The 15,707-nt window shown below is 39.1% G+C and overlaps 1 protein-coding gene across 7 annotated transcripts in view; it reads right to left on the reverse strand.

The window, feature by feature from the left end:
• Positions 1-15,707, reverse strand: part of DOCK3 (dedicator of cytokinesis 3) — a 313,071-nt gene that overhangs the window by 230,000 nt on the left and 67,364 nt on the right. For 6 of the 7 annotated variants that reach the window (XM_019631262.1, XM_019631254.1, XM_019631269.1 and 3 more), the window contains exons 4-5: positions 15,259-15,314; positions 6,696-6,792 (exon numbers count right to left, since the gene is read on the reverse strand). In XM_019631262.1, coding sequence (XP_019486807.1) covers positions 6,696-6,792; positions 15,259-15,314 — 153 coding nt within the window. Of the gene's footprint in view, positions 1-6,695; positions 6,793-15,258; positions 15,315-15,707 lie in introns of those variants that run through there. The other variant, XM_019631285.1, reaches the window with a different exon arrangement.

Below are 15,707 nucleotides of genomic sequence, written 5' to 3' on the forward strand. Positions count from 1 at the left end.
ATACTCCCCCTCGCTTTGAACACACTTATCCCATTGTTCTTGCCACTTTCTGAAGCAATTCTGGAAGTCCACTTTCGTGAGTGTCTTTAGTTGTACTGTTGTGGCTGCCTTGATGTCCTGAACCAATTCAAAACATTTACCTTTCATGGTCATTATGACTTTGGGAAAGACAGAGAAGTCACATTATGCCAGATCTAGTGAATAACATGGATGAGGATACATCATAATGGTTTTATTTGACACAAATTGCCGTACCAGAAATAATGTGTGGCACGTTTTGTGTGAGAGCGTTGTCATGATCAAGGATGATATACGGCACACTTTAAAACACACCTTCTCTCAACTGTAGCTCACACCTGACCGATGCACCGAACAAGTTTAAACTTGTCACACACTAAGGTTCAACATGCTACTTCCCGTATTGAAGTTCCCTGCCTTTCCGTTGGGTGGCATTCAACAGCAGCATTCACCGTATTTTGTGATCACAATGGAAAGGCTCTGTGTCACATATCACTCCTGGTATGGCAATTTCTGTCAAATAAAAACATTCCAGTGTGTCCTCATCCACCTAATTCACTGGATCTGGCATTGTGCCACTTCTGGCTCTTCCCCAAAGTCAAAATGACCATGAAAGGTAAACGATTTAAATCGAATCAGGACATCAAGGCAGCCATGACAGCGCAACTAATGACACAAGAGAGGACTTCCAGAACTGCTTCAGAAAGTGGCAAGAATGATGGGATAAGTGTGTTTGAAGTGAGGGGGAGTATTTTGAGGGGGATTAATGGCAATGTGTCTTTTATTGTAATAAATTTTTTTTAATTTAAACATTCACTGTAATTTTTTTATCACATTTCATATGTCACTTTTCCTCCCTTTTAGTTTTCGAAAATAAAACCTCTATTACTTTGAGAACCATATCAATGTTATAATTTTTGCTTTGTATTTTCAAACACAATTGTAAATACTGAAGAGAATTTCTTTATTCCTTCTGCTTTTTTCATTACTAACTTTCCAAGTGTCCCATTAAGTTGTGTCTGATTAACTACTTTTATAGTCATTATTTGGCAGCAAATTTCCTTAGCTTTCCTTAATCTGAAAACGTTTATTTTTCTTCATTCCTGAAATATAGTTTTCCTGGATACACAATTCTGGAGTAACGTCAGCCTTTTCTCTTTCAACAGTTGAAAAATGTAGGGCTACTTCCTTCTGCCTTCTGTATTTTTTAAAATTAATTATTTTTTTAAATATTTTCAATTAGTTGACATACAATATTATATTAGTTTCAGATGTACAACATAGCAATTAGACATTTATATAACTTATGAAGTGATCACCCCAATAAATCTAGTGCCCATCTGATACCATACGAAGTTATTACAGTATTATTGACTATATTCCTTATGCTATACTTTACATTCCCATGATTATTTTATAACTAAAAATTTGTACTTCTTAATCCCCTCCCCTTTTACATCCATGCCCACAACCACCCTCTCAGCAATCAACCATCAAAACGTTTTCTGTATTTATGGGTTTGTTTCTGTTTTGTTTACTCTGTTCTTTAGATTTCACATATACGTGAAATCATGCTTCTTTTGTCTTTCTCTGACTTACTCCATTCAGCACAATAGCCTCTAGGTCCATCCATGTTGTTGTAGATGGCAAGATTTCGTTCGTTTTTATGGCTGAGTAATATTCCATCGTATAAGTGTACCACCTCCTCTTTATCCATTCATCCACTGATGGACCCCCAGGCTGCCTCCACATCTTGGCCATTGTAAATAATGCTGCAATGAACATATGGAAGCACATGTCTCTATGAAGTAGTATTTTGGGTTTCTTCAGATAAATACCCAGAGGTGGTGTTATTGGGTCCTTCTTTGTCTCTTGTTATAGCTTTTGTTTTAAATTCTATTTGTCTGGTATAAGGATTGTTACCACAGCTTTTGTTTTGTCTTGTTTCCATTTTCATGAACTATCTTTTCCAGTCCCTGTACTTTCAGTCTGTGTGTTTCAATCTGATTCAAATTCAATCTGAAGTGAATCTCCTGTAGGCAGCATATGTAAGGGTCTTGTTTTCTTATCCATTCAGCCATCTTATGGTTTGTTTGTTTTTTAAAGATTTTTTTATTGGGGAATTGGAACAGCACTGGGGAATTGGGGGAAGGGGAACAGAAGACAAGTTGCTGTCCTTTTGTTCTTCAGTCTAGTTATGGAGGACGTTGCTTCACTGGCCCAAGTTGGCACCATCATTGTGCTCTTCCCGGGCAAGGCAGATCAGTTGCTGGCTTCTGTACAGCTGCTCACGGCAGCTGCTGGACATTCACGCTGGCTACACACGGTAGCCCATGGCAACCCACTGCAGCAGGGGCTGCAGCCTATGCCATCGCCAGGCAACTCACGGCAGCCCAGCTCCAGGTTGAGCTGTTGTTCAGCATCTTAGCTGAAGAGGGCAGTGTCACTGGCCCTCATATGTGGGATCCGAACCGGGGCCCTCTGGCATCCCAAGCCAGCTCTTAACCAATGCACCACTCAGCCGGCCCCATCTTATGGCTTTTGATTGGACCATTTAATTAATTTACACTTAAAGTAATTGTTGATAGGTATGTAATTATTTCCATTTTATTATTCATATTTTTTAATCTTTTTTCTTCTTCTTCTTCTTCTTAAAAAAGTCCCTCTATAATTTCTTGTAATACTGGTTTGGTGGTGATGAACTCCTTTAGCTTTTTCTTGTCTGGAAAGTTCTTCATCTGTCCTTCGATTATAAATGATAGCTTTGCTAGGTAGAGTAATCTTGGTCATATGTCTTTGCTTTTCATCACTTTGAACATTTTGTGCCAATCCCTTCTGGCCGACAAAGTTTCTGTTGAGAAATTAGCTGACAGTCTTATGGGAGCTCCATTTTGGGTAACTAACTGCTTTTCTCTTGCTGCTTTTAAGATTCTTTCTTTGTCTTTAACCTACAGCATTTTAATTATGATGTCTTCATGTGGGCCTCTTTGAGTTCATCTTGTTTGGGACTCTCTGCATTTCCTGAGCTGGTATGTCTATTTCCTTCACCAGATTAAAGAAGAGTCGCTCATTATTTCTTCAAATAGGTTTTCAATTCCTTGTTCTCACTCTTCTCCTTCTGGTACCCCAATGATGAGAATGTTGGTATGCTAGATGTTGTCCCAGAGACCCCTTAAATGTCCTTATTTTTTTTATTCTTTTTTCTTTTTGCTGTTCTGATTAGTTGTTTACTGCTACCTTATCTTCCAAATTGCTGATTCGAAACTCTGCTTCATCTAATCCAGCGGTTCTCAACCTTTCACAGGGATCACCTAAGACCATCGGAAAACACATATTTTCGATGGTCTTAGGAACTGAGACACCGCTCCTCTATCCGTCTCCAGGCCCACATGCAGATACGCCCACATTCGAGTACCCGGCGACCCGTGAAAGGGTCGTTCGACCCCCCCAAGGGGTTGTGACCCACAGGTTGAGAACCGCTGATCTAACCTGTTGATTCCCTCTACTATATTCTTTCAGTTATTCTATTCCTCATTTCTGACTGGTTCTTTTTTATGTTTTCTATCTCCTTTTTTATGTTTCCTATATCTTTGTTAAAGTTCTCGCTACATTCATCTACTCTTCCCCAGTGTTCGCTGAGCATCCTTATACCAGTGTTTTCAACTCTGAGTCTGGTAGATTGCTTATCTCCACTTTGTTTAGTTCTTTTTCTGAAGCTTTGTTCTTTTATTTGAGACATGTTTTTTAATGTCTCCACTTTGGCTGTCTTCTTGTGTTTGTTTCTATGTATTAGTTAGGCTGCTATCTCCCAGTCTTCGTAGAGTGACCTTATGTAGCTGTCCCAGTGGCACAGTCTCCCCAGTCACCTGAGCCAGGCATTCCAGGTGTGTCCCTTGTGTGGGTTGTGCATGCCCTCCTGTTGTAGTTGAGCCTTGGTTGCTGTTTGCATGTCAATGGGAGGGACTGACCCTCTGGCAGATTTGTTGTGAGGACTGGCCGGACTATAGTGGAGGAGCTATTGTGCAGGGGCTGACCTCATGGAGCAAGGTTCACTATAGCATGGTCTGGTGCCTGCCAAGTCAGCCCTTTGGGTGTGTTGCCCATGGAGGCAGCTGGGTGGTGCATCTGCCTGGGTGGTACAGAGCCTGCCACCTCATGTATGGGCCCCAGGGCCTCATGGGAGGAGCCCTGCCATAGGCCAAGTTCAGCCTGTGCCCTCCAGGGCCACTTGGCATGAGCCACAAAGCAATCCACAGATGGCAGCCACCACGCTGGGCTTGGAGATACCTGGGAAAGGTTAAGCTGCAGACTAGCTGTTGCTAGTGCTGGGCTTGGGGCTTCTCAGCACGAGGTAGATGGCACACAGGGGCCAGATGCTGCTTGTTTGGGTTTTGTGAACCTTTGAGAGATTTTAAGGAAGTCCACATAATGAGCCAAAACCGGCCATTGGTATGGTAAAGCTACTGGAAGTGGCTTGAGTGGGCCCACAGGTTGGGTCTGGTGGGGTCTCAGGGAATCACTAGGGCCAGGTGAACAATATCAGCTAAGTTGATGGAGACTCAGACATGGTGTTCACCTAAGTCTGCACGCTGGCTATGGAGGGCTCAACAAAGGAACAATGCCTTCTGCCAGCACTTCTGTCTGGAAGAAAGCTGTCCCTCTATCCCTTTCCCTGAAGCCAGATAATTCAGTTCCTCCTTGTATGTCCCTGACACTTTTCAAGCTGGTGCCCCAGTGCTCGAGCTCAGAGCATGTAAGTCCATGCATGGGCCCTTTAAGAGAAATACCTGGGACTCCAGCAGCCCTCCATCTCACTCAGCCACAATCTCTACTGGTTTTCACAGCCAAAAGCTGGAGGGACTTCCCTTCCTGACACTAGAGCCCCAGCTGGGAAGCCTGGTATGGAGCTGGGAACCCTCACTCATCTGCAGGGGAACTCCACAGCAGAAATATCCCTCCCAATTTTACCGCCTCATGTGGGTGTGGGAAAGCCCAGTTCCACATCTCCTATTTAAATCTTCTATTTTAGCAGGTGGTCAGCCTGTTTAGATTCAGAATCCTAGGCTTACTTCTGTGGGATGTGATTCAAATGTCAATTTAGTTTATAATGTCTTTCCAGCACTCTTCTGGTTTTCCCCATTATGTGTTACCTAGATGACAGAGCTCCACTCCACTTTATCTTCAGTGTGTACTTGGGTAGGGAGAATGCCTGCCTCATTTCAGCAGGGCAAGGATGGAAAGTAGGGTTCTGTCCATAGGATGTACTAGAGAGGGGCACTGGCTCATTAATGGTGGGGCAGGGAGTGAAAGTCCAAGTCCTGTCCACAGGCTCAGTTGGGGAGGGCACCACCTTATTACTACTGGGGGAGTAGAAATCAACAGCTCCAACCACAGGCTCCTTTGCAAAGGTATGCTTCTTCCTTACTTTAGAGCAACGGAGGAAGTCAGAGTTTTGCCTGCAAAAGTCTACAAGGTAAGGGCACCACCTTGTTAATGCTGGACAGTTGTGAAAGCCAGCATCTCACCCACAGGCTTTGCTGGGGAGAGGTGCTACCTTGCAATTGCCGGTGGGGTGGAAATCCTCCCTACAGGTTCCACTAAAGAGGGTCATTGCTTCATTGCTGTAGTGGAAGGGATAGAAGTCAGAATTCAGCCCACAGGCTCCACTGGATAAGCAAATTTTGTTAGTGCAAGTGGGAGAAAGGGTGTGGTGTAAGACAGAGCTCTAGCCATGGATTCTGTTGCTACAATGCCTGTTGGGGTAGAAGGGAGGCATGCAGCTTTTTTGTGATGTTCTCGTGGAGAATAGGCAGGGTAGGTTAAAAGGTTTCTGTCTTACTGGACTACCCTTTGGCTAGCGAGAACTGGCTTTTCTTGGTGCTATTTTTTTTTTGTCTGCACCCTTTAGCATTTCCAGGCTGTGGGCTTCTGGAGAGCCCAGGTTCGAATATATAGAAGGCAAGAAAGAAACAATAAAGAGCTCACTCAATCCTTGAGTCCCAAGATACCTAGTCAGCCCACCTTCTTTTCCCTATTTCCAGAGTTTTCTGGTAGGTGATTTATAGGTTTTGTCCAAGATTTCTGTTGTGATTAGTAGGAGGAATAAAATCGAATGGGCTTATTCCATCTTGTTCAGAACCCAAACCCTGTCACTTATTTTTAGTCAAGATCTTGTGTGTATTATCCCTAAGTTTCCAGAGGATATAGACTGGGTTTTTATTAACCTTTTTATTAATTGTTGGCCTGGCAGAATGTGTCATATATGACATATCCTTTAAGCTTAGTTGCTGTAAGAAACGGTTAATATGATTTCTTAGCCTTTACCACCATCAGGTTCATAATGAAACTCTCGAATTTCTTCATTCATTCAGTAAACATCTATCTTATGAAAGCTTCTGGGGGTACATCAATAAGCAAGATAGCTAAAATCCCTAGTGTTATGGACCTTACATTTTACTAAGATAAGGTGGAGGGACTGCAGGCATATGAATAACGTCTTCTCTTCAGTTTAAACAAAACTCAATCTACTATGTTTCAGTTAGTATTAGGAACATATATTTTTTTAAAATGCTAATATTCAGAAATCTAAAAATTTGCAATTGGCATAGGTAAGGTAATTTTTCCACTTGGTATAAGGGCTCTTGAATGATCCAATAAACTAATCAGCACCTACTTACCACATAGAGCTGTTTCCACAGGCTGGCCCATTCTTGCAGAGTTGCTGTCACCTCAGTCACGATAGAGTCTTCAAGCGGGACCACAGTTTCATACTGCCTAGAACCACAACAAACAGCAACATTATCTTCAATAAACACCAGCATACTATCTACTGCCCTTCGCAACATGTGCAACTCAAATTTTAAATTCATGCAAATATAAAGAGAGGTATATCTAACTGACTGAAAACCCTTTGCAGTAATACACTGTAATAGTGCAATTGAACTCAATTAATGTAAAAACATTTGGGTTCTGCTATACATATTTTCTTAGAAACTATTGTTAATCAAGGAGTTCTGAATCAGATAGAATTCTGATCCTGGAAACAGAAACATACTGGGTTTCTTTCATCTTACCTTGTAAACAGCATTATAGTGTCAGTCCCTGTACTAACTGCCAAGAATTGATCAGTGAACAAAAATGGACAGGGTCCCTATCTTCAGGGAGCTCTTGTTCTAGGTAAGGATTCAGACAGACAAATAAGCACAACAGATATGAACAGTGATGAACCTAAGAAGGAAATTAAAGTGTATAATCAGAGATTTTAGATGGGGGACATGATTTAAGAAGAGAGGATCAGTGAAGTTTTCTCTGAAGAAGTGGCAAAGCCCAAAAGATACAAAAAGGTCATGAAAGGAAAAGTGTGTGGGGAGGAAGAGAATTAGATGGTGTCACTTGCAGAGGGAACAGTATACAAGAAGTCACATCACAGTGAATTTCACATATCAAAGTACTTAAAGAAGGTTGGTATGGCTGAGGCCAGCTTTCACAGGGCCTTTTCAAAAGATACTAAAGATTCCAGATCTTAAAACAAGTAATATCAATGAGAAGTTATTGAAATGTTGTTCATGTAACTCTCTGTATGTCTCCTTTTATTCTAATGTATAAACTAATGTGCCCAACTGCTATTCTCCAGAGCATTTTTTCAATCCACTGAGATTTTGCTTTCCAGCAATTGTCATCAAATAAACTCATATTCTCTATAGGTTTGAACATTTCTTACATTAACATTTTCATGTTATTAATTAGCGTCCTTTCATTTCAGCTTGAAGAGCACCCTTTAGCATTGCTTGTAAAGCAGGTCTAGTGGTGATGAACGCTCTCAGCTTCTGTTTTTCTGGGAAAGTCTTTATTTCTTCATATCTGAAAGACAACTTTGTCAAGTATTTTTGGTTGGCAGTGTTTTCTTTCAGCACTATGAATATGTCACCCCACTCTCTTGGCTTGTTCGTTTTCTGCTGCAAAATTGCTGATAAGCCTTATGGAGTTTCCCTTCTGTGCAACTACTCTCTTTAACTTGCTCCTTTCAAAATTCTATGTTTATTTTTAATTCTTTGACAGTTTGATGTCATGTGTCTCAAAGAAGTCCTCTTTAGGTTGAAATTGTTTAGGGATCTTTTGAGCTATGTGTACCTGAATGTTCATCTCTCTCATGTTTTTTCTCCTTCAGCCATTTCTTTAAATTATCCCTCTTTCCTCTCCCTCTCTCTCCCTCCCTTCTGGGAATTCCATAATGCATTAATTAGTTCCCTTGATGGTATCCCATAAATCCCACAAGATTTCTTGATTTCTTTTTATTCATTTTTCTTTTTTCTCTTCCAAATGGATACTTTCAAATGACTTGTCTTTGAGTTCACAGGTTCTTTCTTCTGTTTGATCAAGCCTGTTGTTGACACTATTACATTTTCATTCCTTGTATTCTTCAGCTCCAGAATTACTCTTTGTTTTTTTTATGATGTCTGTCTCTTTGTTGAACTTCTCATTTTGTTCATGTAGTCTATTCCTGGTTTCATTATCTATGTTTTCTTGTACCTGCTGAGCTTCCTTAAAACATAATTATGTTGAATTTCTTTTCAGGAAATTTGTAAATCTCCATTTCTTTCAGGATGGTTAATAGAAAATTAATGTGTTTCTTTTTTGGTATCATGTTTCCCTGATTTTTCTTATTCCTTGAAGCCTTCCATTGCTATCCTTTATTCAAAGAAGCAGTCACCTCCTCCAGTCTTTACTGACTGGCTTCGGGAGAGAAACACCTTTACCAGTCAGCCTATTTACAAATTCTGAGGCTCTCTCAGACCTTTTCTATGTATGCTCCTGCTCCACACCATTGTTCCCTTTGGGGGGGAATTCTTAAGATTGTGTGCTTTCTCTCAATCTCACAAAGCTAGGGCAGGTACTGACTGATAATCTCTCTTCTATTTTCCCTAGGGTGGTGCCCTGAAATGCTTGAGTTGTGTGACTTCTCCTGATCCTGAAGAGGTTGTCTGGTTTTCTGTGCATGATTGTAAGCCATTTGCAAAGCCTCGCAATTCACCGTACATGGGAGCCTGCATGGTGATGCAGCTACAGGGAGGGTGGGTAAGGCATGCAGAGCATTCGGGGTGTCTATGGGCCAGTAGGAAGAGGAGGCCACAGGAAGATGTTCCCAGATGCTCATGGGCAGGCTTCCTGATGGAGTCTACAAAGTGGTTAGTCGGATCTGTGGCCCTCTGTTGATTCCAGTGCTTTGGATGCTATGAGTAACCACCTCTCTTTCCTGCTCCCAGCCTCTCCCATCCACTCCGCCAGGCTGATCACCTCAGTATTCTGAGTAGGATAAAAAGTGGGCTTCTGGGGCCATGCCCCACCTAACTAGGAAAGTAAGGTGATCACTTACTATGCTCTCACTTTCCCCCGAGGTAGAAATTACAGGTTGAGGGGTCTCTCTTGGCACTGAGCTGTGCCACTTTTGGGGAGAAATAACAGGTAAAGTGAAATTGTTCTTGTTACCCTCTTCAAAGCATCCATTCTCAGATTTTGTGCTGGAAGGTGGTTGTCACAATCAATGCTTCTGTGAAGAGATGATGGTAGAAAACTCCTCTTCCATTGTCTTGCTTGCCACTCTTCAGGCCCAGACATTTTTACAATCAAGTGTGAGCAAATCTTTAAAGAAAGGTTAATCTCTACATTAACTTTTTCAAAGTGTACAAATAGTGTAAAGGTTACCTGACTCATTCTGTAAAGCTAGACTAATCTTTATACCAAAACTAGTCAAGGATATTACAAGAAAAAAAAATCATAGACAAATCTCATATATATACAAAGAATCAAAGATGTCCAAAAAACTATCAGAAACAATAAACAAATAAAGTCTCAGGATACAAAATCAATGTATAAAAATCTATTGCTTTCCTATATACTAACAATGAAATTTCAGAAAAAGAAATGAAAAAACAATTCCTCTTGCAACTGCAACAAAAAGAATAAAATACCTAGGAATAAACTTAACAAAGGATGTGAAGGGCCTATCCACAGAAAACTACAAGACATTATTAAAAGAAACTGAAGAAGACACAAAGAAATTAAGATATTCTGTGTTCATGGATTGGAAGAATCAACATAGTTAAAATAGCCATATTACCCAAAATAATATATAGATTTAAAGCAATAACCATCAAAATACCAATGCCATTTTTTAAAGAAATAGAACAAAAAATCATCAGATTTATATGAAATCACGTAAGACCCCAAACAGCCAAAGCAATCCTAAGAAAAAAAAACAAGGCTGGAGGTATCACACTCGCTGATTTCAATTTATACTACAAAGCAACAATAATCAAAACAGCATGGTATTGGTAGAAAAACAGGCACATAGACCAATGGAATATAACTGAGAACCCAGAAATAAACCCACATATATATGGGCAGATAATTTTTGACAAAGAAGCCAAAAACATACAATGGAGAAAAGAAAGCCTCTTCAATAAACCATGCTGGGAAAACTTAGAAGCCGGTTGCAAAAGAATAAAAATGTGAACATTTTTAAAGTTCTCATAAGAAAATTTCCACAGATAGCCTATTCAAGCAATTTCATTCCCTGTCAACCAAATAAAAACAAGCACTTCAGCATAAATGGTACAAGTTTTTCAAGAAGCTGATGATATACCCTAAGAAGCACTGGGAACAGAATTACCATACACCCCAGCAATCCCTCTTCTGGGTATCTACCCCCAAAATCTGAAAACATTTATCTGTAAAGATATATGTATCACTATATGGTACATATATCATTGCAGCATTATTCACAGTGGCCAAGACATGGAAACAACCGAAGTGTCCTTCAATAGATGACTGGATATGGACTACACATTTTATATTACTATTTGTATCAATATTAAATATCCTGATAATAACTATATTGTGATGATGTTAGAGGATGTCCCTTTTCTTAGGAGATACATACTAAAATATTTAGCAGTAAAGTATTAGGATGTCTAAAACTCACTCTCATGTATAAAAGCAGGGCTAGGGGGGAGAACATGACTACAATACATAATTGGTAAATCTAAGGTAACCGGTGAATCTAGAGGAAGGGATATAGGTGTTACTATATTTTATATTACTCATGTAACTTGTCTATACATTTGAAATTTTTCAAAATAAAAAGTAGATAAAAGAAGTAAGATTATTTTTTAAAGGATTATATAAAAAAAATTATCCCCAAACCAAATATTTGTCATCTGTCAATCACTTGTGGTTATGAGAGCCATAACTTCACACTGTATTCCTTTTCCTCTTCTTTCATTCTCTCTCACATCTCTTCTTATCAGGCTTTCACTCCCACCACTCTATCTAAACTGCTCTTAACAAGATCTCCATTCTTACTCAACAGTACCAGACATACTTGATTATTCATTCCATCCTCTAAATGTTTTCTTTGCTTGGTCTCCAAGATACTAATGTTTCATTTCTCCACCTACCTCACTGGCCACAACTTTTCCAATTCTTTTGACTGATTCTCCTCTTCCTTCTATTTTTTAAGCAGTACAGTTCCCCAGTACTCTATCTTCATCTCACTTCTCCATCTACAGTAACTCCTTTACTATTCACATCTAACCCCATAGCTTTAAATACCATCTGAATGCTAATGATTTCCAAATTTATGTCTCTGGCCCCCAAATCTCCCCAGAACTCCATATTCACATAGCCATCTGCCTACCTGACATCTTCACTTGAACATCTAAAAGTAATTTCAAATTTAACATGTCCAAAATTGAATTCTTTGATTTCCTCCCCAAAACATACTCCTTCCCAAACTTCCACATCTTGGTAAATGGCAACTACATCCTTACAGTTATTAAGGTCAAAAACCCTGGAGTCATCTTCAATTCCCTTTTGTCTATTCTATATACTATCAGCCAATCCTGTCAGCTCTAATGTCAAAATATATACAGCACCTTATAGGTTCTTATCACTCCAGTGAACACCTGAGAACAAGCTATTATGTTTTTCCCTGAACTGCTATAACCTTCTAACAGGTCTCCCTGCTTCTGCCCTTGCCCCACCATCGTACTAGTCTCAGCAAAGCAGCCCAGAATACTACAATTAAAATTAAATAAGGACATGTCCCTTCTCTTTCCAAAGGCCTTTAGTTGCTTCCTGGCTCATTCAATAAGAGCTAACACCCTGACATGGCCTACAAGGCCTTACAATATTCATTCCTGTGCTGCTGCTCCCGGCTCATCTCCTTTTATTGCCCTCACTGCCACACATTACACTATCATCAAACTGTATGCCTTACTATTCCTGAATAAGACAAGCACAGTCTGCATGTAAAAGAAGAAAACAAAATACAGATAAAACTCATGAATTAATCAGATTTAACGGGCTGGAGTCTGAGCATAATGACAAAGTGAGGCCAAAAAGGAAGAAGGGAAACACTAATAGTTGTAGAAACTAAGGTGATGTATCATCAAAGTAATATTTGTAACAGTGGGAAATAAAGAAAGAAAATTAACATACAAATATAATAGTGATCAAAGTAAAAATACCATGCATAAAAAAATGGAAAATATATTAACCATTTACAGTGGTTATTTCTAGATGTATTATTATGAGTGCTTTTTCTTTCTTCTTCAAACATCCGTTGTGTTTTCAGAGGTTTAAGCTTTGTTAGGGCTGGTTTATTTCAATTTTATCCATACTCCTATAGTTTGGTCCTTGCTCCAAGGCCATGGCCCTTACTTACAGTGTGTGGTCCTTTAGGGGGTCTCAACAGAAAACACAAAATATTTACCAGGGCCCCTATAACTTGCAAGTCCTTAGGTGGCTGGTGAAGTCTACTCAATTTTAAGCCTGCTAGCTGAACTCTTCTAATATTTCTAGTGTCTTGTGCAGCTCAAAAAAAGCTAAAATTCACTCAGTCACATAGGGGAAATTCGTACACAGATTAAGGTTCTAAATTTCTGGGGGGTTTTCCTCTCTGAGATTTTGCATCTTAATTTCCAGCCTCCCTGGGAATTCCAAGTTCCAACCCTTTTTTCCTCAGCCCTAAAAGACTACCACTTCTTGTTTAGGACCTATTGCACCACATCACAGAAACCTGAAAAATTCTCTGTGGGGGAAAAGCCGAAGCACACATGAAATCTCCTTGTGCATTCTGTCTTTCAAAAACCACAGCCGCTCAAGATTCTGCCTACAATGACTGCTCTTCAGTACCTGCAGACATTTTAATATTTTCTTCAGATTTTAGAAATGTTATTCTGGGCCATCAATCTGCAGGAGGTTTGTATACTGAATTCATTCCAGGTACCTTTCTAAGATTTACATCCAAAAGACTGTTTCTCTGCTTCTATGGAGAAAGAGTGCTTCCAACAAATATGGCTGCTCTGGGTGATTCTTTACAGCCATATGTCCTTTGTTTTCCTGAAAAAAATTGAATCCAGGTAAGGATTCTTCTGCTAGCAAAGGATTCCCCAATTTCCTTTACAACTATTATAAATAGGGACATGACTTCTGATTTAAGATGAGTCCTTTGTTATCAGGAAGTGCATTACTTTGCTGGTATTTTCTGAGGCACTCTATTTCTGGATCCCTAGGCACTCTACCTCCTCTTCTCACCTCACCTCCATGCAGCCTCTGCCCAACTTCAGCTCTTATAAGCCCCCTTATTGACCAAAGTTATAAATCAGGAGTATTGTTTTTGCAGTTCGAGGAAGCCATTCACATTCAGAAAATGTATTAGCACTTTCTGAAATAATATGCTTTCTTGATCCTGCTCTAGATACTTCCTTTTAATTTTCCCACACAACTTCTATCTCATTGGGATGCTTCTGGCAGTCTTTACTTAAAAACTTGAGGTGGCAGATTATTTGTTGCAAAGGTTTACTAACTCAGGATTTTCAAGTTTTCTTTCTCCATATCCTCGTGTCTTTGGCATTTTACAAAAAAGAAGACAGGGAAGAAAAAGAAGTATGCTGGTCATGCATTCATATCAGAATCTCCTCTGTTATATTCTTACTATGCCTCAATAACAAATTTTGTCTTTGAAAGCATACCAGTCATTTACTAATAATTCTCAGCTCCAAATCTACCCTTCTAAGCACTGATTCTGAGGCTGGGGTATGCACTCTTTGTTCACAAGCTCCTTAGTCAGCTGGGGGCATTAGAAAGATACTAAGGAGAAGGAGGTAAGAAGTGTTTCTTGCTGTTCCTGTAAATGATTCTCCACCAGAGAAAATTGCTTTCAGCCTCCAGTTGCTTTTGGCATTCCCAGAAGCTGCCTCACTGCCTGTCTTCATTCATACCAGTAGCAGCCATGTGATCCCTCTTCAGATGTTTGAGCTCCAGTGTCTCTCAAGATCCATCTTCCAGTTCCTGGGTTCTGGTATCCTCAACCTAATATCTTTTGTATCCCCCAGCCATAAGAGTGTAGACGGCTTTCTGAAGTTATTATTCTGGGTTATAACAGTATTTCCTTTTTTTTCTTTTACTCTTCAACTTGTGTGTAAATAATTCCCCATATTTAATTCTACCTCATAAAGTGACTCATAGGTTTCTCTTTTCCTGACTAAACCCTAACTTACCAAGTTACTCTGATGCTTATACAGCCTCTGGCAAAAAAAATTATTTCCAGTACCATAAGCTATCATAGTTATACAATACCTTGAATTTTTATTTTAAAATAATAAATTTTGAAAAATAAAATCACAATCTTGTAATAATACATATTTATTACCTTTTAAAAAAAGCATGACAGTAAAGAATTTGTTTTAATCACTCACAATCCGAACATGCAGAAACAAAAAATGTTAACATTTTGCTATATTTATATCCTGTCTCTCTTCAGAGATTTCTTTTAATTATCAAATTTGTGATCCAAATACGAGTATATATCTATTTTATACACTATCTTTTCATCCTCACTTGGACATATATAAAAAAATGACAGATTTTTAATCACTAACTCCTATCTTACTAAGCACTATTCTCAAAATAGTACATCATTTTCTAAAAATGCTGCATGCATAATTGTTTTTATAAAATTCATAATGGAGGTTACCTTTCCAGTATACAGGAAAACAGATTAAAGTTATTAGTATGTTAAGAAAAAATTACGTCCTCAGAATTATATATCATGAAGCAAGTATATTTTTGGCAGTAAAACATGTCAATAGCATATTTTATACTATGAACAAAAATATAAAAGCTTCCCTCTGCAACGTACAAAATTTGTAAATAAATTTAGTAAGGCCAACTACTCACCCCCTGTTACTAACAATTGCCTTTTTCAAGTGAATGTAATTTGCAGGAAAGATCCCCTGTAAAAGAGAAAAGATTTCCCATTAGAAAAAGTAATTTGTGAATAACATCTCATATATATTAAAATAGCAGTCAGATTTCAGCATGGAAATACTCTATCAACAACATAGTAGGTCTCTTGATGGAGCAGCCACTTTGCTAATTAAGAATGCAAAGTTGCACAAATTAAATAAACATTAAATAAAATTTTCAACGTCATTTGCAATCAGAGTATCCTCAGGGGAAAAGTGTGATCTTCAACAACTACAGACAAAATATTTTTTAAGTTAGAGATTGAAAATGTTCCATCAAATCACTCTCAGGATATAAACTTATGTACAGAGCCTGGCATGTATCTACAAGACCAACGATATCGTTTAACCAACAACTTAACAGATTATTCAGCTCTAAGC

This window comes from Hipposideros armiger, unplaced genomic scaffold (genome assembly GCF_001890085.2).
Source record: "Hipposideros armiger isolate ML-2016 unplaced genomic scaffold, ASM189008v1 scaffold_18, whole genome shotgun sequence".
Lineage (NCBI taxonomy): Eukaryota > Metazoa > Chordata > Mammalia > Chiroptera > Hipposideridae > Hipposideros > Hipposideros armiger.